Source organism: Rhinopithecus roxellana, chromosome 9 (assembly GCF_007565055.1).
Source record: "Rhinopithecus roxellana isolate Shanxi Qingling chromosome 9, ASM756505v1, whole genome shotgun sequence".
NCBI lineage: Eukaryota > Metazoa > Chordata > Mammalia > Primates > Cercopithecidae > Rhinopithecus > Rhinopithecus roxellana.
In genome coordinates, this window is record NC_044557.1 from 86,240,325 (window position 1) to 86,267,000 (window position 26,676).

At 41.6% G+C, this 26,676-nt stretch overlaps 1 protein-coding gene across 3 annotated transcripts in view; it reads left to right on the forward strand.

The window, feature by feature from the left end:
- TRAPPC9 (trafficking protein particle complex 9) overlaps positions 1-26,676 on the forward strand; it is a 735,254-nt gene that overhangs the window by 446,040 nt on the left and 262,538 nt on the right. For all 3 annotated transcript variants that reach the window (XM_030937644.1, XM_030937642.1, XM_030937643.1), the window contains one exon: positions 211-353. In XM_030937644.1, the coding sequence (XP_030793504.1) occupies positions 211-353 (143 nt within the window). The remainder of the gene's footprint in view (positions 1-210; positions 354-26,676) is intronic.

Below are 26,676 nucleotides of genomic sequence, written 5' to 3' on the forward strand. Positions count from 1 at the left end.
TGGTGCCTGCCGGGGGTATGAGTTGGTGCCCGCCAGGGATGTAAGACAGTGCCCGCCGGGGATGTGAGTCGGCCAATGCTGATGACTTGACTAGTTGGGATTATCTTCAGACTCTTCCTAAGCGAAGCCGCTTGCCTCCTGGTGGATCAAACTAGAGAGTTACTAACATGTGTATGTGATTTTGTTTTTTTTTTTTTAAATATCTTTTAGACCCTGGAAGCCATCCTGAATTTCAAATACTCCGGAGGCCCGGGCCACACTGAAGGATATTACAGGAGCCTCTCCCTGGGGCTGCATATAGAAGTCGAGCCGTCCGTGTTTTTCACCCGAGTCAGTACTCTCCCAGCAACCAGGTAAATGTCTTACTGCCACACAGCAGTCTTGTTCTAGAGTCTCAGCAGCACTGCGTTTAGAATCCTGACCTCGGTGTGTTTTTGTCCTGCCTCCCGTTAGATCCGTGCCATTGGGCCAAGTTGCTTAGCCTCTCTGGGATGTAGGCTTTTCATTAGGAAACCAGGTGTTACATGAGAACTGCCTCTCAGGTGGTCGTAAGTGAATGGGCTTTACGTATCATGCCATGCCGTAATAATAATGCTGATGATGGCAGCATTCCTGTGTGTGGTTCTCACTGTGCACACACACTTCCCGCTCAGCCTGGCATGGCTCCATTCTGGCTTGCCTCTCCTGTTAGTGGGGGCTCAGTGGATAGCACATGTCTTAGGAACTCCTGGACAAGTCCAGCATCTGTTCTGCATCACTCCTGGCATCCCCGTAGGATGGGCACTTTGTGGAGCTCCCAGCCGTCTGGGCCTCAGGTCGTTTCTGCCTAGGAGGCCCTTCTCATACGAAGGCTTTCTCTCCTGCCTACTTTCCAGACCTAGTCTTCCTTCAGGGAGAAAGAAATTGGACAGTTTGTACACTGGAAACCCAGAGGTGGCAAGAGATACTCAGGGTATTCTTTGCTGCGTTAGGAGAATGACAGTTTCTCACCAAAACTTTTCCTTCTGGCAAAGTTGGAGTAGCGGAATCTGGAAGCTGGAGGTGGAGCTGAGTCTCCCATTCCTGCCACAGTGCCAGCAGCCTTTGGAAAGCAGGTGCTCTTCACCTCTGAGCTCGTCCCGGTGTTCCTGTCCAGCTAGGTCTTGCTTATCTGAGTAGGGTGGGCTGGATGGGTATTATTTAAATGCTTACCTGTCTATCCTCGAATGGGGAGGCAGAGGGATCCCATGCAGCCCCTCCTCCTCCAGGGCCCTGTGTGCTGCAGCGTAAGATAGCATGTTGTTGTCCATGTTAATGTTGGCATAAAATCCCTGGAAAATGATACAGCTCTAAATAAGTGTGATTTTAGTTTATAGGAAAGACTGTTTTTCTTCCCAACCATTGGAGAATGCCTTCAGCAAGAATTAATGGTTTAGCTGGGCCTTTTAGTATCTTATTTCATCATCTGTCACTTTTTCAATCCTGAGAGTAAGAGCCTTTCCTGCCAAGACTCACCTCTGTTTTGAATTTGTATAAAGCATTAGAGCTCTTGCCCCTGGGGAAGGCTTGGCCAGGACGGCTGTGGATATTAGAGTATTTCAGGCCCTTTCTGAGCATTCCATTTGCTCCATCATGAACCTGGTGTGTGTTTCTTTCTCATCCCCTCATCTCCTGCTGCCGTTACCCATAAGTAATTCTTGGAAATGGCACAGGTTGTCACCGAGTTCGTCTTTTTCTTCCCCCTATTGATATCTGGCTTTCACGTCATGACCCCTGCAGTTCTAAATGACAGTTGAAGATGAGAAAAATGCTGCTGTGTGGTTTGCTGCACACAGAGGTTTGGAAGCGTGGGTGGACAGCTGAAGCGCTGTGTGGATCCTGCCCCCAAGCCTGTGGCCCTTGCTCCCTTTTCTTTTGGTCTCCATGGTTCTTTTCCCTGCTTTTGGGATTGAGATTCGATGTCTTCTAATTCTCCTTTTCCATTATTCCCAAGTCTAAGTGGTCCCTAAGCCCTGTGATTGGACTTCTGCGATGTCTCCCAATGACTCTGCAGTCCACTGCACGCCTTTGTCACTGTAGAGAGTCGGTCTCTCTGCTGACAGCCTTGTTTCCCGTTGTCATCCTTTCAGTACACACGCGCCCGTGCCACTGCCCTGGTACATACTTTCCCAGTGCTGATGAGATAAAGTCCAGAGTCCCTCCTATGACATCCATGGTACTTCAGGATCTGGCCCAGATCTTCCCCTTCAGTCCCTTTGCCCCAATCCCCTACTTGACGTACAGGGCACTTGCTCCTCGCCATTGCTGGTATATGTGCAGGTGGTTTACACCAGCGAGTTTCTGCACACACCTTTTTCTAACACTGTTCTCTCTCTTAAACGAAGATACTGTATTCAACCTTTTGGAAAATATCTGTTTGACCTTGGACCATGTTACCATTTTGGTAAAATTGTTCTGAGTGTGACTAGGCAGAGTGGATTGGCTCTTCTGTGGGTCCCTTAACATTACACGTACTTCTGCTCATGCACTTTCCAGAGTGTATTGGAAATAGTTTCATGTGTTCCTGAAGCCGACGCCTCCAAAGTTTCAGGTACTGTATAAAGAGATCACGGTTTAGGAGACAAAGGGAGCACAATTCCTGTTTTTTCTTTGCCTGACATAAGCTCGTCAGTCAGAAATAAAAGCAAATGGAAACCGGAAACTATATAAAGCAGTGATGAACCTAATAAATAGTAAATAAGTGAATAAATAGAAAAGATGTGTTTCCTTCACTTTTAAAATTTCTTTGAAAGATTAATTGACTACTTAAAGAAGAAATAAGAACATTGAATTCTGTAGTGTATAGCGCATATACAAATAAAGTATGTAACAAAAAAACTGGCACAAAGAATGGGTGGGAAAATAGAAGTTCTTGTGTTATATGCAAATTATTATAATATTTTTTGAAGTTAAGATGTGATCAGCTAAAGATACATGTAAACTCTGGAGCAATCCACTTAAGGAATGGATGATAAGCCAGAAGAGATAAAATGGAATATTTAAAAATACTTAATCCAAAAAAAGGGGAAGAGGTTATCAAGAAAGGAGGAGAAAAGAACAAGGAACATACAGCCAAATAGGAAACAGATGGCAATGTGGAGGACTCAAATCTACTGTATCCAGAGTTACACTAAATGTAAATAGATTTAATACTACCTTTAAAAATGGAGATTGTCAAACTTTGTAAGAGAGTAAGTCTCTACTAAAAAATACAAAAAAAAACTAGCCGGGCGAGGTGGCGGGCACCTGTAGCCCCAGCTACTCGGGAAGCTGAGGCAGGAGAATGGCGTGAACCCGGGAGGCGGAGCTTGCAGTGAGCCGAGATTGCGCCACTGCACTCCAGCCTGGGCTACAGAGCGAGACTCCGTCTGAAAAAAAAAAGAAAGATGCCAGCTACCTTTTTATAAGAAATTGACATTAACTATGCATAATGTAAAACAAAAAGATGAAGGAAAAGACGTATGTGAACCCAAATAATTAGTTGGTTTGGGTATCTTAATATCAAATGGTTAGGCTTTCAAGAGAAAAAGAGGACAATTTTTAATGACAGCAGAATCAAGTCATCAAAAGTACATAATGATCAAATGAAACTGTTTACAAATATAACTTCAAAATAAAACTGAAGGGAGAAATTGATAACCCCACCATTATAGTTGAAAATTTCAACATTTTTCTGTCAGTATTTGGTAAAATAAGTAGACAAAAAAATTAGTAAAAATATAGAAAACTTGGACAATTCTTTTAATCAGCTCCACCTACTTTGTGTGTGTGTGTGTGTGTGTGTGTGTGTGTGTGTGTGTGTGTGTGTATTGGAGATAGGATCTCACTGCATAGTCCAGGCAGGAGTGCACTGGCACCATCATAGCTCACTGTAACCTCAAACTCCTGGGCTCAAGTGATCTTCCTGCCATGCCTCCCAAGTAGCTAAAACTACAGGTGCACAGGACCACAAATGGCTTTTTTTTTTTTTTTGAGATGGAGTCTCGCTGTGTTGCCCAGGCTGGAGTGCAGTGGCCGGATCTCAGCTCACTGCAAGCTCCGCCTCCCAGGTTCATGCCATTCTCCTGCCTCAGCCTCCCGAGTAGCTGGGACTACAGGTGCCCGCCACCTCGCCCGGCTAGTTTTTTTTTGTATTTTTAGTAGAGACGGGGTTTCACCGTGTTAGCCAGGATGGTCTCGATCTCCTGACCTCGTGATCCACCCGTCTCGGCCTCCCAAAGTGCTGGGATTACAGGCTTGAGCCACCGTGCCCGGCCCACAAATGGCTTATTTTTAAAACTTTTGGTAGAGATGGGGTCTCACTATCTTGTCCAGGCTAGTCTCAAATCCCTGGCCTCAAGTAATCCTGCTTCAGCCTCCCAAAATGCCTAGTTGTTATTTATAATACAGTAAATGTTTGTATTAGAAAAGGTGAATGGTTTAAAATCAGTGATATTGCTTGTTTATTAGATAAAGAAGAGCAAAATGTACCTAGAGTAAGCAGAAGAAATATAGAGTGGATATCAGTGCTATAGAGTATGAGCAAATAAACTCGTGAAGTCAGTGAAACCAACAGTTGGTTCTCTGAAACGATTAATAATAAAATCAATAAATTGTAACCAGGGTGGTCAGAAAAAAATGTGGAAACACAAATAACCAATAATGAGAATGAAAGAGGTGGCCTTACTACTACGAATTCCACAGACATTAAAAGGATAATCACATAATACTATGAAAAATCATAAAACATACAAAACATTTTAAAACATTAGCTGGGTGTGCTGGGACATCCCTGTAGTCCTGGCTTTCAGGAGGCTGAGGCAGGAGAGTCCCTTGAGTGAGCTCTGATTGTGCCACTGCACTCCAGCCTGGGTGGCAGAGAAGGAACCTGTCTCTTAAAAAAAAGAAAAATGATGGCCAGGCGCGGTGGCTCACACCTGTAATCCTAGCCCTCTGGGAGGCCGAGGCTGGCGGATCACCTGAGGTCAGGAGTTTGAAACCAGCTTGACCAACATGGTGAAACCTCGTCTCTACTAAACGCACAAAAATTAACCGGGCATGTGGTGCATGCCTGTAATTCCAGCCACTCAGAAGGCTGAGGCATGAGAATCACTTGAACTCAGGAGGCAGAGATTGTAGTGAGCCAAGATTGTACTACTGCACTCCAGCCTAAGCGACACAGTGAGATTCTGTGTAAAAAAACAAAACAAAACAAAACAAGACACAAATTACTAAAATTGACATAGGAAGATGAAACAGAAAAAATAAATAGTCACACATCAGTTAAAAATTTTGAATTCTTAATTAAAAACTTCCCACAAAGCAAACTTTAGGCCCAGAGGGCTCCACTCTGAAATATATGAAGTTTTTTAAAGAAATAACATCACCTTTACAAAAACTTTTTCAGAAAATAAGGAGGAAATACTTCCCAACTTCCATTTCATGATACCAACATCACCTTGTTGCCAAACCCCCACAGAGACATTATGAGAAAAGAAAACTGTAGACCAATAACCTCATGTATATACATGTGAAATATGAAAACAAAAAATCAAATCAACTTCTGTGATATATGAAAGGGACAAAACAGCATGAACAATTCAGGTTTTACTCAGAAATATGAGGTTGTTTTACCCTTGAGAAACCAGTCATTAGAATTTATCACGTTAGCAGAATAAAGGAGAAAAATCATGATTATATCAGTTGATGAAGAAACATTATTTGACAGAAGTCAACACTTAATTATTCCAGAAACACTCAGTACACTAGGATTAGAAGAGAACTTCCTCAATCTGACAAAGGCCATCTACAAAAAACTCCATAGTTAATATTACACTTAGAGGTGAAAGTCGGATGACTTTTTCTCTAAGAATAAGAACAAGGCACATTTCCACTGTATTCATTATTTTTCTGGCAGTCCTAATCAGAGCCATAAGGGAAGAAAATAAATAAGGGTATTAAAATAGGAAATGAAGAAGTAAAATTATTATTCACATGTCTGTCTTTGTATGGTACATATGATTATGTACACAAACAAGAAATCTGCCACACCAAAGAAATTATTAGAAATAATAAGTCAATTTAGCAAGATTGAAGGATGCCACTCAACATTTAAAAATCACTTGTGTTTCTATGTACCAGCAACTAAGAATTTGAAAATTAAATTAAAAAATAACGTATGCAGTAGAATCAAAATCATAAAACACTTAGGAAAACATTTCTACAAATATTATCCCTACCTAGAGAATGATAAAACATGATAAAGAGAAATGAAAGAAGACTTAAATAGAGAGGTGTGGTGGTTCGTGCCTGTAATCCCCGCACTTCGAGAGGCTGAGGCAGGTGGATCCCAAGGTCAGGAGTTCAAGACCAGCTTAGCCAATATGGTAAAACTTCCTCTCTACTAAAAATACAAGAATTAGCCAGGCATGGGGGTGGGCGCCTGTAGTCCCAGCTACTCGGGAGGCTGAGGCAGGAGAATCACCTGAACCCGGGAGGCGGAGGTTGCAGTGAGCCGAGATTGCACTATTGTACTTCAGACTGGGCAACAGAGTCAGACTCTCTGTCTCAAAAAAAAAAAAAAAAAAAAAAAAAGGTACACCATGCTTAGTGATTGGAAGAATTAGTTTTTCTTAAGATACTGGTTTTCCCCAAACTGATTATAAATTTAATGCAGTTCAATCAAAATCCTAGCAGAATTTTTGTTTAATGACATTATCAAATTATTTTGAAATTGAACAGACCTAGAATAGACAAATAACTTGAGAAAAAAGAACAAAGTTGGAGGACTTACACTGTATGATTTTAAGACAATGTAAAGCTATAGTAATCAAGAGAGTATGTTATTGGTGTAAACACAAAGAGATCAATGGACTGTAATAGATAGTCCAGAAATAGTTCCAATTGTATCTCATCAGTTGATTTTTAACAAGATACAAAACTAATTTCATGGGGAAAGAAAAGTCTTTTTAATAAAAGATGCTGGAACAACTGGACATCTATGTGGGGGAATAAAGTTAACCCTTCATCCATACATCACATCATGCCCAAGAATTCACTGGAGATGAATTTTAGGCCTAAAAGTAAAAACTTTAACTGCAAGCCTTCTCAAAGAAAATGTAGCAGTGTATCTTCTTGATTTGGGGCAAATACTTTCTTAGATGGGGCCAGAAAATGCTAACCTTAAAACTAAGAGTTGATAGGATGAATTTCATCAAAATTAAAAACTTCAGCTCCTTAAAAGGCAAATTACATTCTAAGATAAAAAAATTGTAACATATTTATGTAACATTCGTTTGTATCTTATTGATGAAGTTGTATAATTCTAAAAAGGTGATAAATAGGCAGATTTGAACAGATATTTCTCAAATGACCTGTAATCTCCGAAGAGTGTTCAACGTTATTAATCATTAGAGAAATGCAAATTAAAACCCCAATTAGATCCTACTATGTACCCACTGTGGCACATATACACCATGGAATACTATGCAGCCATAAAAAAGGATGAGTTTGCGTCCTTTGTAGGGACATGGATGCAGCTGGAAACCATCATTCTTAGCAAACTATCACAAGAACAGAAAACCAAATACCGCATGTTCTCACTCATAGGTGGGAACTGAACAATGAGATCACTTGGACTCGGGAAGGGGAACATCACACACTGGGGCCTATCCTGGGGGGGGGGAGGGGGGAGGGATTGCATTGATTGCACTGATATAAATGATGAATTGATAGGTGCTGACGAGTTGATGGGTGCAGCACACCAACATGGCACAAGTATACATATGTAACAAACCTGCACGTTATGCACATGTACCCTAGAACTTAAAGTATAATTAAAAAAAAAAAAAAAAAAAAGAATGGCTAAAATTAAAGAACAGAACCCTAAATGTTAGGGAGAATGTGAAACAACCAGAATTCACATAAACTGCTTCTGGGAGTGTAATATGGTGCAGCCACTTTAGAAATCAGCCAGGCCGTTCCTCATGAATGAAAACATATCCCTCCCCAGTGATCCAGCAATTTCATTCCTAGATATTTTCTCAAGAGAAATATAAGTCCATATCCACAAAAAGACTCCTACAAGTATTTTCATAACAGCTTCATTCCTAATAACTCCAAACTGGAAAGAACCCCAAATGCCCCTCAACAAGTAGATGAATAAACAATGTGGGGTGCTCCCACACAATGGAATACTCCTCAGAAATAAAAACTGCTGTGACACGCGACAAAATGGGGTCAGCGCAAAGTTATGATGCTGGTCAAAGGAATCGAGTCATAAAAGAAACATCCTATGTGACTCCATGTGTACACCTTTCTAGAACAGAAAAACCTGTTTTATGATAAAAGAAATCTAACCAGTGGTTGACTCTGGGTTAACGTGGGATAGGGCAGGAATTGACTGGAAAGGGATTAGGGTTAGCAACTGTCTGGTTTGCCTGGGATTTTTTAGATCAGCTCTGAAATTCCCTCACCCTGGGAAAGTCCTCAGTACAAACCGGGACAGTTGGTCACCTTAAAGGGAAGAGAAAATATCTTTCTGACTTGTTGAAATGTTGCATATATTGATAGGGGTGTGGGTTATAGGGTTGCAGGCAAATAATCAGACTAGTAGACACTTCAGATTTGTGTATTTCATTGTATGTAAATTATAACCTTGATTTAATATTTCATGTACGAAAATATATATACATTGGAGAGAGCACCTAATTTTTACTGGAGAGATCTGGAAAGGCATCACAAAAAATGAAATATTGTACTAATTCTTGAGGAAAGAAGGGTTTCACCACCCACAGTGGGAGGAACAGGAGAAGTGTTAACATTGGTTTCTGGTTCTTCTGCTAGATTTTGAGCTCTGTGGAACATGGAGCCAGGTGGTTAACCTCTGCCTCCCAGGACCGAGCACCTTGCCCCACGGTGGGCAGCCGGTGAAGACTTAGGAATGACAGGATGTAAAATACCAAGACTGTATTCATTCAGGTGTTTTTTTGTATAAAAGGGATGACCCCGTTTATGTATATATTTAAGTTCTATTTTTCTTTTCTTTTGCCTGGGCTTGAGTGCAGTGGCATAACCTCAGCTCACTGCAGCCTCTGCCTCCCAGGTTCAAGTGATTCTCCTGCCTCAGCCTCCTGAGTAGCTGGGACTATAGGCATGAGCCTCCACGCCTGGCTAATGTTGCCCAGGCTGGACTCTTAACTCCTGACCTCAAGTGATCCACCCACCTCAGCCTCCCAAAGTGCTAAATGCTATTTTTCTTAATAGGGACCTGTGTAAATTGCAAGGCCCGGAATACAACAGAATTAGTATGCATTTTTGGCTCTTGGCCTTTGCAGTTTGTTGAAGTTCCGTGATGCATGGTGTCTTGTGAATTCATTACTTTTCATTTTGCTCACGGGTGAAGATTTTTGCTCTGGCATCATGCCGTGTTAGAGTTCTATGCATCCCCAGAGATGGCCCATCTCAACACATTTGCATCACAAACGAGGCCCAGCGAGTTTTCTGATTTGCTCAGGTTCACACAGCTTGCAGGTGACAGGGCTGGCATCTAGATGTCCTGGCTTCCAGGCCACTGCAGCATGGACAATGAAGCTGGCCATAGACGTGTCAGTGCAAGCCTGCACAGAGATTCAGACTAATTTTAATGCAAATAGAAGCCAAATATATGTTGAAAGACTACTTTACTGCTGGCATAACGTGAATCATATATTCTATTGTGAAACCAAAATACAAATGGATGTGAGTTATTTACTACTGGGATAGTCTGTGCGTCTGCTCCTCTCACTAATATTGATAATTTCTGTAGTTTTTCTTACTGGTATTTTTTAAAAAGATGGTTTTCTATATGAGAATGTGGGAAGGAAGAGCAGTCCTATGTATTCACAGCCTGCTGCACTCCAGGGCGTGCCCTGGGTGTTGCGTTCGGCATCCCATGCACACTCCCAAGAACCCTCTGACATTGGCTGGGGGTGTTAAATTCCTCACCTTGTCCTGAGCATTCGTGAGTGAAGGGAGGCAGTCTGAACTGTGGCCTTGGGGACACCCAGACCAAAGCTTGCCACCACACTCGCTCTGACCTGGGAGCCTGGAGTCCCGGGCTCTGGTGTCTGTTCTGCCACTGACATCCTTCGTAGGAGCCGTATCTTTGGAGGAGTGTGTTTCTCTGCCCCAGTTTTGCCCCTGCCCTCCCTAGGGGAGAGTGAGCCTCTTAGCTCTGCTCACCTCACCAGGGCAATAAGAGTATCCATTTAAATAGCAGAGGGGGCAGTTTTTTCTAAATGCCAAAGCGCAATATAGAGGTTGGTAGAATTCTCATTATTCTCATTATTATTTTCTTTTTACTGTTCTCCCTCCAGGGAGTACACAGGTCTCAGTTGACTTTTATTTAGAAGATCAATTACCTTTGAGATTTGCTTTTTACACAGAGCTGCCTGGTAACGTTGTTAGGGACGAGATGGAAATGGATTAGGCTGGACCGTCCCTGTCTGAGTGCCGAGCCTCCCTCCCTCCTGAGGAGCAATTTCTTTCTAGCCTGTTACAATAAACGATCCAATCTTAGACATTTCTACTCTGATCTATGTGGCAAATGCACTCCTCTGAGCAGGGCGTGGGGTGTAATCGTTACAACATTATTGATGGACACCCTGCCACGGAGACCTTAGACACTTCCCCGTGTGGCGGGGACAGCTAACCCCTGGAAGGGGCGCTACAGAGTTTTATCATGGTAGATCTTTTTCCAGTTGCTATGTTTATTTATTAGATTGCTTTTAAATCTAACAAGAATTTAGAATTGTAGTGCGCACCAGGAGGGAGAGCCAAATGCGCCTGTATCTGATTTCCAGCGTTGATTCTCCTGCTCATTTGCACTGTGGTTTTGAGGAAGCCGTTCACATTTCTCTAAGCCTCATTTTTCCTTCATCTTGAAAAGGAGATAACATTGATTGTGCAGGGTTGTAAAACTGTGTGTTTAAAAACCGTGTATAGAGTGTCTGAAAAATGATAAACAGTGCCTGACACAAGGCAGATAATTGAAAATTAGTGGTTGTCATTTTCCTTGTGTGTGTGCACTTCTGTTGTGTGTCAGCTTCTAGGGACAAAGGGATGAGCCAGGCTTGTAAACACAGGCGGCTTTGCAGCAGCTGGCCCCAGCACTCGCGAAGGACATCACTGACCTCAGCAGATCCTGAAGCCTTTGTTGGCCTTCCTTTTCACCCATGGTCAGCTCTCTGAAGGCAGCCACTCTGTGACTCGCTGTTTGAGCAGCACCAGCTGAAATGAGCGGTCAGTGGTCAATCGAATTGTTGAAGAAACGCTGCAGTGGGACATCTGGGGTATGAACGACACGTGGCAGGAGCTTTGAAGAAAGAACAACCAGATTTGCGTTGAGCAGCTGGAGGACCTACAGTGGAAATTGAGTTGCTTGTTTAGATCACTGGGGAGTACAGCTTCCTTCCCTTAGGGTCAGGAGTGGCTTGACAGGAAGTGCAGTGCTGGGGAAGGGAGAAGTTTGGAGCCCAAGTACAGACAGGTTCCTGGAGGAGTACACGGAGAGGTGGGGTCGTGGTCGGAGTGGAACACAGCTGCCGTGGCTGTGATGGGCTTGATGGGCTTGAACTCCATCCGGCCCTTACCTGCCAAGCAGGTACCCAAGAGCAGGGTCATCTTTTCACAAAAGCATTAATTATCCATTACACTTGGGGTCCCATTGACCAGGCTGTTAGCACTCTTCCTTCCTCTGTGTGGCCCGGTCAGCCCTGTGCATGTAGGTGTTGAGGCGCTGTCATCTCAGTGTGTGCAGAGGAACTGGCTGATGCTTGAGCACACACTAAGTGCCAGGCGCCTTGCTAGATACGCTGCTCTTCCTGTAGCCCCTTTGCCCCCTTCAGAAGCATTTTCCAGGTGTTGCCACTTTTCGGAACTTACGGTGACCCTCTGCAAAGTGAGGCAGTCCCTGAATCCCCCTCAGAGGCTCACGGGAGACTTCCGCGCCTGTCCTTTTACATTTGACATGCTAGGGAGTGTGGGCTGGAGAACGTGTTGCCCTGTTTTGCAGGGACTCAGGCAGAGTGAGGAGGAAGAATGAGCTTGGTGTTGCTCGTGGCTGCCTCAGGCCCTAGTCACTGGGGGGCCTTGGCCTGATCAGCAGGATGCAGCAGGGCTGAGAGGTGGAGGAGCTGGGTTTTGGAGGCTAACTGCCTCATGTTGGAATCCCAGCTCTGCTGTGTTGGGCGAGTTACGGAATCTTTATAAAGCGGGCCTCCTTATTAGGCTGTAGGGAAGATTCCAGTAAGAAACTTGTGTGCCTGATGCATGGCAAGCCTGCAGCGCACAGGGTCCACACCCTTCTTCCTTCTCGTTCTCAGTCTTTACAGGTGTGTTACAGGCAGCGTTTTTTCTGTGTCTCCCCTTTTAAGTAAGTCTCTCAGATGACTGGCACATGGTAGAGACATAGCAAATAACTATGGCAGGGTACCTTGATTTTGTGGAGGGAAGAAAGGATTTGAAATTAGAGGGGATGGATCTCTACTTCCTGCCTTCAGCAGGTCTCTCAGATGCTCTGAGCCCCGCATTACCTTATCTATAAATAGTAGGACAATTATATGAAAGAATACGTTTTTTCTCCCCACTACTTTCTACTGAAAGCTAGTCATTCAAACTTGTTATACAAAATGTATGCCTGGCCAGGAGTGGGGGCTCATGCCTGCAATCCCAGCACTTTGGGAGGCCGAGGCGGGCGGATCACAAGGTGAAGAGATCGAGAGCATCCTGGCCAACATGGTGAAACCCCATCTCTACTAAAAACACAAAAATTGGGCGGCGCAGTGGCTCACGCCTGTAATCCCAGCACTTTGGGAGGCCGAGGAGGGAGGATCACCTGAGGTCAGGAGTTTGAGACCAGCCTGGCCAGCATGGTGAAACCCCCTTCTACAAAAAATACAAAAAGTAGCCGGGCGAGGTGGCGGGCACCTGTAATCCCAGCTACTTGGGAGGCTGAGGCAGGAGAATTACTAACCAAGGAGGCAGAGGTTGCAGTGAGCCCAGATCGTGCCATTGCACTCCAGCTTGGGCTACAGAGCAAGACTCCGTCTTAAAAAAAAAAAATTAGCTGAGCATGGTGGCACGCACCTGTAGTCCCAGCTACTCGGGAGGCTGAGGCAGGAGAATCGCTTGAACCCGGGAGGCGGAGATTGCAGTGAGCTGAGATTGTACCACTGCACTCCAGCCTGGTGACAGAGTGAGACTCCATCTCAAAAAAAAAAAAAAAAAGCCTCGTGGAAGCATGTTAGGTAGAGATGAGTATCTGTTGCAATATCATCTCACAGAGACACCCATTATTATTATTATTTTCTAAGGTTTTACAAAATCTAAAGTATAAAGTGTTTCACAAATTAGTTGTTATAACTGTTAAAAATTAAATTTTGATTTGTTATTCATGGTATAAATAAATAATGAAATAAGACTTACAAAAAGTCATAAGTAATTTCTAGATTTTGGTCTATTGTTTTAAATTGTTCATCAAAAATTCTTGGTATAGAGTACAGTGAAGTTTGCATCAATGGACCTGGTTCCCTGCAGCCTGACCAGCGTTCATCTTCCCTCCCTTTCTCCCTCCTTGGAACAAATACTTCTTGCGTCCTATTTTCTGCGAAGCACTGTCCTAGGCACTGAAGACAGCAATGAGTAAAGTTGAGTTCATGCTCTCAAAGAGCTTATATTTGAATGGAGAAAGATAGGCGAGAAGCATAAATATAGCAGGTTGTGTAGACAGCAAACATCAGCGTAGCAGGTGGGAAGTGCTCTGAAATGCCTAAGAGCTGCTGTGGGAGAGCGCCACAGGTGGGAGTGGGTGTCAGTCGTGCCGCAGTCACTCTGGGACAGGAGTAGGTCGAGGTGGAAAGAATGGTCAGGTTCTGGATATCCTTGGAAGAAACATTAAGTAGGCTAAGCCTTGCTGTTTCACAGGAGGTGTGGTGACTCCAAGGCCTTTGTCCTGAGAATCTGGGAAAATGTAGATGTCGTGTATGAGAAGGGGAAGATGGTAGGGGAAACAGGTTGTGCAAATCTGTTGCTAAATTAGTAAGTACAAAGTATACATAAATGTAAAACACTTTTCACTATTTTTTATTTAGATCATGTAAGTCATATACATGATTGGTTTTCCGGGTCCTTGCTGACTGTACTTTTTTAAATGAGCGTAATGAACTGGGCCAGTGCTCATTTGTCTTGTGATGTCTTGACAGTATCAGTCTGCTGTTATAACAAGAGCACCGTATTTGAACCACAGAAGTGACACTAAACGTTGATTGACCTACTGTAGAAATGGGGGCATCTACGGATGCTCTTCTGAAGTGTCAAGGACTAAGACTTTCCTTTTCTTTCATGATAAGTACATTTCTACAGGGGAAAAATGGTCCAATTCCATTATGCTTCTAAGCCCTGGAAGGAGCTACAGGACTGTAGACCTCTTTTTCCCTCTTCCTCTCCTTAGATGACTAAAAATAGAAACAGTTTTTGGATTCTCTTGGTTTGATTCAGACCCATGTCGTATTTTTTTCAGCTTATTTTGAAACAATTACAGATTCACAAGAAATTGCAAAAGAAATAGATGTATGGGGAAATTCTATGCACCCTATACCCAACCTTTCCTTCTGGGATATAAACTCTTCAGGTCTGTGGTTGGGATATTTAGAAAATAAATATTGAAAGGAATTATCTTAAGTGCCACATTAAGACTCCTTTGTGATATTTTAAAAGTCTGATCAACTTTGCAAGTTTTTAAAAAAAATCATTCTGTGTCTATAATGGGGCATCGGATGTAGACGAGGTTTAGGAGGCCAGGAGGTGACAGGTGGTCACAACAGGCGCAGGTGAGGGCGGAGTTTGCTCTCGACCCTTGTGCCCTGTGCCTGCTGTTTGTCCCGTGCACGCCCAGCGTCAAGCCAGGCTGGGTCTGCCAAGCAAGCTGTGGCCCTGCTTCCTCTCTGACAGTGATTTAATCCTCCGGGTGCTGCCGTAAGCGGCTGCTTTACCTCTCAGAAATCCTCCGAAAGAATGTTCCAGGGCAAGGTAAGGGGCTCACCCTCTTTGTTGTGGAAGTTGCGGAGAAACAACCCAGTCAGCAAATCCCTCATGGTGGTTGATGAGAGGGATAGGGCTGTGCTTTAAGAAGCACCCCAAGGAAGACTGAAGAAGAGATGCTGTGAGATCTGCACTGAGACCTGCTTTTGTGAGAAAAGGAAGCTGGAGAACAAGTTGGAACCCGTGTCACAGGCTCCACACAGCACCCCCTGCCCTGAAATTGCCGTCATGGTCAATTCATAGGCCCTCTTGTTGGAAAGGAACTTAACAATTCAATGTATCCCTTCATCCCATCCCTTACCTGTTGGCTTGTGTGCCCTGAGATGATGAACACACATTTTGTTGCCATTCCTATTATTACTATATTGTACCTCTGTGCAGGGCAGGAGCTGGGACCCAGCCTCCACAAGGCAGGAGCAGGTTGATATTCCGTCTGGACTGACACTGACTCCATAACTAGTGCTCCCGAGTTCCACATGTCACCCACTTGTTATCCAAGCACCCTCTCCTAGCGAATGACCTCACAGTATTCCGTGTGTGCTCACAGGTCTGTCTTGAGAGGACCTATTTTATGTTTTACTGATGCATATTACTATTAAAAGCAAGAATTTTATGTGATCTTTATTTTATTTTAGATTGGTATATGACTAAATATTAAAGTTCATTTTAAAATAGTAATAATATTAAGAACAGATTTAAAGATTTTGTGTTAATAAGCACTGTATACTTTTTAATATATTTCAAAGCCTGACTTATAAACATCAATTAAAAACAAGCATACCATACTTGGTTTGGGGATTGAATGTATGTTGAAAGGTAGATTGTTCAACATCATCAATTAGTCAGTTTCTTTTCAAACTTATGTTTGGAATTCTTGCATTTTACATTTTTAAAGTTCTCTTCATTTCTTTGTTTAATCACTGTAGAGTTTAATTTCCAAATGGTGATGCATGAAACATGATTTCAGGTTGTTATTTGCAAGTACTTTTCTACAAATAATTTCTTGTGAATTTGGATTTTCTTAATTCCCAGAAAACAAAAAGCAAAATTGGACATAATCATCATTATATGTTGTGTTTTAAACGTTGTATTTTGAGGCCTTACAAATGTCTTGATGTGCTGCAAATGGATTTTGATTAGATGAATGCAACTCAGAGACCTGGTAACTGTCACCCGGAGGCACAATTGCAGAGTTATTGTTATGTCCCTCATTAACGTGCGTTCGTCATGGCTCTCCTCTTTAACCAGTGATCCCTTGGGTGCACAAATTAGACAGTATAACAAAGCTTCAACTGTTTGTTCGACTGTGGCACTGCGTGTGGGTCGGTTGAGAGATAAAGCATTGCTGTGTGCACCATGACTGTGTTTGGTGGATCTCTTCCCCCAGTTCCTGGGCGACCCTGCTTCCTGTACACTCAGGATCTCAAGTGGTCTTCTTCTTTTTAAATAGCTTTATTGAAATATAATTTACATGCCACATAATTGGCCCACTTAAACTGTACAATTCAACATTTTAGTATATTCAGAGTTGTTCAGCCATCACAACAATCTGATTTTAAAACTTTTCATCGTCCCATTTCATCCTCCCAGAAGAAACCCTGTTCCTGTTTGCTGTTGTTCTTTATTCCCCTACTTCCCTTCCTCACCCTAGGCAACCACTAATCTACCGCTGATCTACTCTCTGTCTCTCTAGATTTACTTACTCTAGATATTTCATATACATGGAAACAACATGTGACTAACCTCTTTCACTTGGCGTGTTGTTTTCAAGATTCGACCACAATTACATATAAGTATGTTATTTCTTTTTGCTGAATAATTTTCTGTTGAATGGATATAATATATTTTGTTCATTAGTTGACGGACCTTTGGGTTGATTGCACTTTTCTGCTGTTGTGAATAATGCTATTATGAACATTTGTGTGTAAGTTTCTGTGTGGATGCATGTTTTCATTTCTCTTGGGTATAAACCTAGGAGCAGAATTGCTGGATCATATTATAACTCTATGTTTTAATAGTTTAAGGAGCTGCCCGATTGTTTTCCAAAGCAGTTGCACCATTTTGCATTCCCATAGTGTATGAGTATCTCTGATTTCTGCACATTCTTGCCAGTATTTGTTATTATATTTATCTTTTTGATTCCAGCCATTCCAAATTGTTTCTCTTAAGGGAGCATTTAAAAATGATATTTAAAGTTTACTAATTAAAAAGTTAGAAGCAGTTATCCTTCCTGTCTTCAATAATGTAAAGCTTCAGAGACGCTTCACAAAGACTGGGTTGCTTGTCAGTCGTTGATGGGGAAATGCCCCCACATTCCCGTCTGCCACCAAACCTGTTATTTGTACTTGAATAGCCATGTGTTGACTCAGGCTTGTCACCTTTGTGCCCCAGGACAAGCCTCCTAATTTCTTTCTTGAATAGTTGTGACAACTTTTCAAAGCCACTTTGCCTTCAATTTCTTCCTTTTCAGTTATTTCTCTCAGTAGATGCCAAAGTATTCTAAAACACATATATGACATTTTCCTTCCTCCTCCTCCTACTCTTTCTTCTTCTTCTTCTTCTTCTTCTTCTTCTTCTTCTTCTTCTTCTTCTTCTTCTTCTTCTTCTTCTTCTTCTTCTTCTTCTTCTTTCTTTCTTTCTTTCTTTCTTTCTTCTTCTTTCTTCTTCTTTCTTCTTCTTCTTTTTTTTTTTTTTTTGACAGGGTCTCATTGTCACCCAGACTAGAGTACAATAGTGTGATCGTGGTTCACTGCAGCCTCAACCTCCTGGGCTGAAGAGATCGTCCTATCTCAGTGTCCCATGTAGCTGGAACAACAGGCGTGTACCACCATCCTTGGCTAAGACCTTTTCCTCTATTTTCTTAATGTCTTTTAGTGATTCCCATCATCTGTAGGTCAAGTTCCAGTTCTAGAGCTTGGTACCCAAGACTTCCTATAATTCGACCCAGCCCTTCTCCCTTGTCTTCCCAAAACCCATGTTTCCTCACTGCTGTGAGGAAGGTCCTGGAAGTTCCCCCACAATAAGCAGTGCTGACTTAGCTTGAGACCTTTGCATGCACTGTTCACAGTGTCGAGAGAGCCCTCTCCCTAGTAGACCTGCTCGTTTACCCCCAAAACTTCAGCAGGCTGCCGCTTAGAATCATACTCAGTGCCTTTGTGAGTGCAGGGGCCACTTGCTTTTGGAACCTTCCCTGACTGGTGTCCACACTGCTGTGTTTCACGTGCTGGTGCTGTGTGCTGGTGTTCCTTCCCCATCGAGATTTCAGTGTCTTCCTAGTCTGCAGGTTCAGCTTGCACAGTGAAGCCCAAACTCAGAGAAGGTCAGAGTCCCTGGGTGTCATTGCTAGAGGTTTTGACTCATTGAGTCTTGTCTAGAGCCGAGGATTTGGTTTTTGGTGGTTGGTGTGCTGTGTTTCAGAAACCCTGATCCGGTAGATGGGCAGTCATTCATAGTCCTCTGTGAGATCAGGAAGCTCCATAGCAGTGTGGCAGAGGTAAGTGTGAGATTACATCAGCAGAAAACCCTATGATTCTTTGTTCTATTTTTTCTCAGGACTTCAGATTGAGTTAGGCTCCCTGGCTTTCTGAAAATGTGAAAAAGCTCTCCAGTCTCATATTGACTACCTATTCTGGAAAGAAGACTGATGAAGAAGATTGGCAGGCTTATAGAATTTTAAAAGATCACGTGAATTTGAACACAGGTGCGGGTGGCCATCACTACCTGTTTTAGTTTTGTGTTAATTCCCTTTAGTACACTCCTGGGAATGAGCAGACTTTGGTGTCTGGACCCTGGCAGGCCTTGGAGATATCTATCAGACTTGGGGAAAAGAGAGTCCCACTTGATTTCTAGTCATGGCACCATGGTTTTTAGACATGCTGGACCTTGGGAGGTACTCATTTTTAGCTGAGTCAATATTGAGTCATTGGCTGGCAGGTTTTGCAGCTCCGCTGACAGCAACCAAGCTGATAATAATCACCACCTCCCCATATTTATGGTGGTATTCTTCTTGTGATTTTACAAAGCACTTTCACTTACTTTTTTTCACTGGAGCCTCCTAATAATTCCATAACATAGGCATTGTTATCCCCATTGGAGGATTGGGGAAACTGACACTCAGAGAAATTAAATGACTTGCTGAAGCTGTTATAGCCATTAAGCAACAAGTCCAGTATTGGAGTAAACTTAACGCACTGTGGTCCTTCAAGCTCATCATGATGTTTGTTTTTTAATTGCATTGATTTAAATATTTTTTAAATTAACATAGAGTAAAACGAACTTTTTTCGTGCACAATTTTTTGAGTTCTAACTTTTATGAGCAACACAGATAGCTTGGTGTATCCATCACAGTCAGGATAAAGAACAGTTCCAGTACCCCCAACACTTCACCACACTGCCACTTAGAATCATGCTCTGCATCCACCCCTCACTTGCGGCAATGCTGATCTATTCTCCATCTCTATAGTTTGGCTTTTCCAGAATGTCTTATAAATGGAATAATAATAATACTGTATGTTCCTTTCTTGGAGTGGCTTCTTTCATTCTGCATTCTGAGATTTATCTGTGTTACTGAGTCTATCAACAGTTTAATCCTTTTTATTTCTGAGTTGCTTTCTGTTGTGCAGGTACATCACGACCTGTAGATCCATTCACTGTTTAAAGGACATTTGGGCTGTTCCCAGCTTTTTGTGATTATAAATCGAGCTGCTGTAAATACTCATGTAGAGTGATTCTTGTGAATTTAAGTTTTTCATTTCTCTAGGTTAAATACTAGGACTGGGATTGCTGGATTAAATGATGTATTTTTCACTATTCAACTTTGTAAGAAACTGCCAAGGTGTTTTCCCCAGTGGTAGTACCATTTTCCATCTCTACTAGCAGTGGATAAGTGCTCTGTTTCCTCATCAGCATGTGGTATTGTCAGTTTTCAAAAACTTTTCTACCCATTTTAATAGGCATGTAGTGATATCGTCCTGTGGTTTTAATTTGCACTTTTTTGTGTGTGTGTGACAGGGTCTCACTCTTTCACCCAGGCTGGAGTACAGTGGTGCGATCTCATCTTACTGCAACCTGTGCCTCCCAGGTTCAAGTGATTCTCCTGCCTTAACCTCCTGAGTAGCTGGGACTATAGGCTCACAGCACCGCACACAGTTATTTTTTTGTATTTTTAGCAGAGAGAGGGTTTCACCGTGTTGGCCAGGCTGGTCTCAAACTCCTGACCTCAGGTGATCCACCTGCCTCGGCCTCCCAAAGTGCTGAGATTACAGGCATGAGTCACTGCACCCGGCCTAATTTGTGCTTTCTTAGTGAGAAAGACATTGATCCTTTCTTCATGTGCTTATTTGTTGTCTTTCTGGCTTTTTGGTAAAGTACCTTTTTAAGTCTTTTTGCCTAATGTTTTATTAGGTTATTCGTTTTCTTAACGTTGAGTTTCAAAAGTTTTTTTAATATATTATAGATACAAGTCCTTTATCTGATATGTAATTTGTACATGTTTTCTTGAATTCCATAACTTCTTCATTCATTTAACAGTGTCTTTCACAGAGAGATATTTTTAATTTTAATGAATCTAATTTTCCTTCTATGGATCCTACTTTTGGTTATGCTTTTTTTTCTTTTATGTTTTCTTGTAAAATTTTATAGTTTTGTATTGCATTTACCTGTGTGTTCTGAGTAACTTTTGTATAAATTGTGAAGTTTAAATTTCTTTCACTTTTTTTTTTTTTGACAAGTGGAATCCAGTTGTCTCAACACTGTTTGTTGAATAGATTATCTCTTCTCCACTGAATTCTCTTCTTAGTCAAAAATAAAATGACCGTATCTGTGTGTAATTCTATTTCTGGACACTTTATTCTGCTCCAGAGAACTATGTGGATATTCTTTCACCAATACAACACTGTCCTGCTTAGTGTAGCTTGTAGTAAGTCCTTACTGCTATATTAGTGTACCCTGGAGTAAGTCTTTACTACTATGTTAGTGTACCTTGTAGTAAGTCTTTTACTACTAAAATTGGGTAGAATCCTCTAAAACTTTGAGTCCTCAGTGTTTTTTCGTTCATTTTTAATTGTTTTGTCTATTGTTTCTTTGTATTTCCATATTAATCTTCAGATAAGATTGTCTACTTCTACAGTGTCATTCTAGGATTTTGATTAGAATTTTGTTAAATCTATGGATTAACTTGGGAAAAATTGGTAAGTATATTGTGCCTTCCAGTCTGTGAGCACTGCATATACTTCCGTTTGTGTGGGTCTTTGATTTTATTCATCTGAATTCTGTACTTTTTAGCATCCATATTTTTTGAAGATTAAGGGTTTTTTTTTCTATTAATGGTTGAGTGTTTTTTTTTTTTAAATCATGAATGAAATTTGAGTTTTGTCAGAAGCTTTTTTGGTATCAGAACTTTGTTGAGGATCATTGGTATGAAGGGTATTTGTGGTCTTTTTTTCTTCTGTCTTTGTCTAGTTTTGCTGTTAGATAATGCTGGCCTCATAAAACGTTTCGAGAAGTGTTTCTTCTACTGTTTTCTGGGAGAGATTGTATGGAATTATTTCTTTTTGAAATGCCTGGTAGAATGCATAAGCAAACAATCTGGGCATAGAGATTTCTTTTTCAGAATGATTTGCAAAACAATACATTTAATGTATTTAATACATATAGGACTTTTCAGGCTACCTATTTAACTTTCCATGTCTCTAGGGTAAATACCTAGGACTGGGATTACTGGATTATATGATGGGTTTTTCACTTTGTAAGAAACTGCCAAGCTGTTTTCCAGAATGGTAGTACCATTTCCCATCACTACTAGCAGTGGATACGTGCTTTCTTGGATGGATTTCTGTAGTTTGTGACTTTCAAGAAACTGGTCCATTTTATCTGAGTTGTCACATTTATGTGAATAGAGGCGTTTGTAGTATTTCCTTATTGTCCTTCTAATGTCTGCGGCTGAAGTGGTATTCCCTTGTTTATTTATGATACTGGTCATTTGTGTTATCTCTCCTTTTTCCTTTGTAATTGTGGCTAGAGGTTTATCAATTATATTGATCTTTTTAAAGAATTGGTTTTTTAGTTTATTGATATTTTTCTATTTGTCTGCTTTCATTTTAGTTCATTTCTGCCCTTTATTATCTCCTTCTTATGCTTCCTTTAAGCATTTGTTCTTTTTCTGGTTTCTTTTTTTATTATTATTATACTTTAAGTTCTAGAGTACATGTGCACAGTGTGCAGGTTTGTTACATATGTATACATGTGCCATGTTGGTTTGCTGCACTCGTCAACTGGTCATTTACGTTAGGTATTTCTCCTAATGCTATACCTCTCCCAGCCCCCCACCCCCCGACAGGCCCTGGTGTGTGATGTTCTCCTCCCTGTGTCCATGTGTTCTCATTGTTCAACTCCCATCTGTGAGTGAGAACATGTGGTGTTTGGTTTTCTGTCCTTGCAATAATTTGCTTAGAATGATGGTTTCCAGCTTCATCCATGTCCCTGCAAAGGACATAAACTCATCCTTTTTTATGGCTGCATAGTATTCCATGGTGTATATGTGCCCCGTTTTCTTTCTTTCTTTTTTTTTTTTTTTGAGACAGAGTCTCGCTCTGTCACCCAGGCTGATGTGCAGTGGCGCAACCTCGGCTCACTGCAAGCTCTGTCTCCCGGGTTCACGCCATTCTCCTGCCTCAGCCTCCAGAGTAGCTGGGATTACAGGCGCCCGCCACCACGCGCAGCTAATTTTTTTGTATTTTTAGTGGAGACGGGGTTTCACCATGTTAGCCAGGATGGTCTCGATCTCCTGACCTCGTGATCTGCCCGCCTCGGCCTCCCAAAGTGCTGGGATTACAGGCGTGAGCCACCGCGCCCAGCCATGTGCCCCATTTTCTTAATCCAGTCTATCACTGATGGACATTTGGGTTGGTTCCAAGTCTTTGCTATTGTGAATAGTGCCACAATAAACATATGTGTGCATGTGTCTTTATAGTAGCATGATTTATAATCCTTTGGGTACATATCCTGTAATGGAATCACTGGGTCAAATGGTATTTCTAGTTCTAGATCCTTGAGGAATTGCCACACTGTCTTCCACAATGGTTGAACGAATTTACACTCCCACCAACAGTCTAAAAGCATTTCTATTTCTCCACATCCTCTCCAGCATCTGTTGTTTCCTGACTTTTTAATGATCGCCATTCTAACTGGCATGAGATGGTATCTCATTGTGGTTTTGCTTTGCATTTCAATGATGGCCAGTGATGATGAGCATTTTTTCATGTGTCTGTTGGCTGCATAAGTGTCTTCTTTTGAGAAGTATCTGTTCATGTCCTTTGCCCACTTTTCGATGGGATTGTTTGTTTCTTTCTTGTAAATTTGTTTAAGTTCTTTGTAGGTTCTGGATATTAGCTCTTTGTCAGATAGGTAGATTGCCAAAATTTTCTCCCATTCTGTAGGTTGCCTGTTCTCTCTGATGGTAGTTTCTTTTGCTGTGCAGAAGTTCTTTAGTTTAATTAGACCCCATTTGTCTATTTTGGCTTTTGATGCCATTGCTTTTGGTGTTTTAGTCATGAAGTCTTTGCCCATGCCTGTGTCCTGAATGGTATTGCCTAGGTTTTCTTCTAGAGTTTTTATGGTTTTAGGTCTTATATTTAAGTCTTTAATCCATCTTGAGTTAATTTTTTTATACCATGTAAGGAAGGATCCAGTTTCAGCTTTCTACATATGGCTAACCAGTTTTCCCAGCACCATTTATTAAATAGGGAATCCTTTTCTCATTGCTTGTTTTTGTTAGGTTTGTCAAAGATCGGATGGCTGTAGATGTGTGGTGTTATTTCTGAGGCCTCTGTTCTGTTCCATTGGTCTATATATCTGTTTTGGTACCAGTACCATGTTTTTCCGGTTTCTTAAGATAGAAGATAGGCTTATTGATTTGAAGCCATTCTTTCTTCTTATATAATCACTTAATGATATAGATTTCTCTCTAAGTACTGCTTTAGCTCCAGTCACAGAATTTTGATATATCATATTTTATTTTTGTTCACTCCAAAGTATTTTATTTCTATTGGGGCTTCCTCTTTTAACAGTGGGTTATTTTGAAGTGCGTTGATTAAATTTCTAGATAGTTGGAGATATTCTAGCTTTCCTTCTGCCATTGAATTCTAGGTTAATTCTGTTTTGGTCAGAGAACATACTTTGTATGCTTTATATTTTAAGTGAGTTCAAGATTTTTTCTGTGGCCTAGAATATGGTCTGTGTTGCTGAGTGTTGCTGTGCACTTGAGAAGTGTGTTTATTCTGCTCTTGGTGGGTGGAGTGTTCACTAAGTATCAATCAGTGTGAAGTGGTTGGTGGTGGTTATTACTTTTATGTCTTTATTGATTTCATGTCTGTGTTCTATCAATTACTGAGAGAAGAGTGTTGAAGTCTCTTAATTGTGATTTTGTTCATTTATCCTTTCAGTTTTCTTTTTTATCTCATATATTTTGAAACTCTGTAGTTAGGTTCATACACATTAATAATTATTGTGTGTTCTTGGTGAATTAATGCTTTTATCATTATGTAATGTCCCTCTTTAAGTGTCTGATGTTAATATAACAGTCCAGTATTCTTTTGATTAGTGTTTTCTTGGTATAATTCTTTTACTTTTAACATATCTATACCATTATATTTAGAGTAGATTTATTATAGATAGCATATAGTTGAGTGCTTTTTTGTTTAAATGTATTCTGACAGTCTCTGTCTATTAATGAGACTAGGTCATTTGTATTTAATGTAATTCTTGGTATGTTTGAGTTGAGGTCTACTATTTTATTTTTGGTTTGTCTTTTGTTTATTCGTCTGTTGTTTATTGTTCCATTTCTCCTTTTCTATGTTCTTTTAAATTATTTGATTTTTTTAAGCATTGTGCTTTTAACTTTATCTCTTTGTAGAGCTGTTTTAGTGTTTTCTCTAGGGAGTATAATAAGTGCTCTTAGATTTTCACAGTTGACTTAGAAATAATATTTTATCGCTTGGTGGAATCTCAAATATAGGCTCTTTTATCTTTCCTTTCCCCATGTCTTAGTTGTATAATGTATTATATCTGTATACACTGTAAACCCAATGTTATAATTTTTGCTTGTAATCATCATGTATCTTTCTTTTTTTTTTTTCTTTTCTTTTTTTTTTTTTGAGACGGAGTCTTGCTCTGTCGCCCAGACTGGAGTGCCGTGGTGCAATCTAGGCTCACTGCAAGCTCTGCCTCCCAGGTTCATGCCATTGTCTCCGCCTCTCGAGTAGCTGGGACTACAGGCACCTGCCACCATGCCCGGCTAATTTTGTTTTTGTATTTTTAGTAGAGACGGAGTTTCACTGTGTTAGCCAGGATGGTCTCGATCTCCTGACCTCGTGATCCACCCACCTTGGCCTCCCAAAGTGCTGGGATTACAGGCGTGAGCCACCGTGCCCAGCTCATCATATATCTTTTAAGTAACTTAATAGGAAATTACATTTTAGCCAGATATTTACCGTTTTTGTTGCTCTTTTTTCGTCGTGTTCAAGTTTCCCTGTATTATTATTCACCTTTTGTTTAAAGGACTTTCTTGACTAGTTCTTTTAGAAAAGTTATACTGATGACTGACATTCTTAATTTTCCTTTATCTGTGAATGTCTTTACTCTTACTTTTATTCCTGAAAGATACATTCATGGATATGGACTTATGAGTTGGCATTCTGTTCTTTCAGCATTTTAAAAATGATTCACTTTCTCTGCCCTCCAGGTTTTTTTTTTTCGAGATGGAGTCTCGCTGTGTTGCCCAGGCTGGAGTGCAGTGGCGCAATCTCGGCTCACTGCAAGCTCTGCCTCCCGGGTTCACGCCATTCTCCTGCCTCAGCCTCCCGAGTAGCTGGGACTACAGGCGCCCGCCACCACGCCCGGCTAATTTTGATTTGGTATTTTAGTAGAGACGGGGTTTTACCGTGTTAGCCAGGATGGTCTCGATCTCCTGACCTTGTGATGCACCCTCCTCGGCCTCCCAAAGTGCTGGGATTACAGGCCTCCATGGTTTTTTATGAGGATCCTTCAGACTTTAGAAAAATTTGTTGTTTCATTTCACCTGTGTAAGATGCACTGTCTCCTCTGTGTAGGATGCATCGTCTCTTCTGTGTAGGATGCATTGTCTCCTCCGTGTAGGATGCATTGTCTCCTCTGTGTAGGATGCATCGTCTCCCGTGTGTAGGATGCATCGTCTCTTCTGTGTAGGATGCATTGTCTCCTCTGTGTAGGATGCATTGTCTCCTCTGTGTAGGATGCATCGTCTCCTCTGTGTAGGATGCATTGTCTCCTGTGTGTAGGATGCAGGATGCATCGTCTCCTCTGTGTAGGATGCATTGTCTCCTGTGTGTAGGATGCGTTGTCTCGCCTGTGTAGGATGCATTGTCTCCTCTGTGTAGGATGCATTGTCTCCCATGTGTAGGATGCATTGTCTCCTCTGTATAGGATGCATTGTCTCCTCTGTGTAGGATGCATTGTCTCCTCTGTGTAGGATGCATTGTTTCCTCCGTGTAGGATGCATCGTCTCCTCTGTGTAGGATGCATCGTCTCCTCTGTGTAGGATGCATCGTCTCCCGTGTGTAGGATACA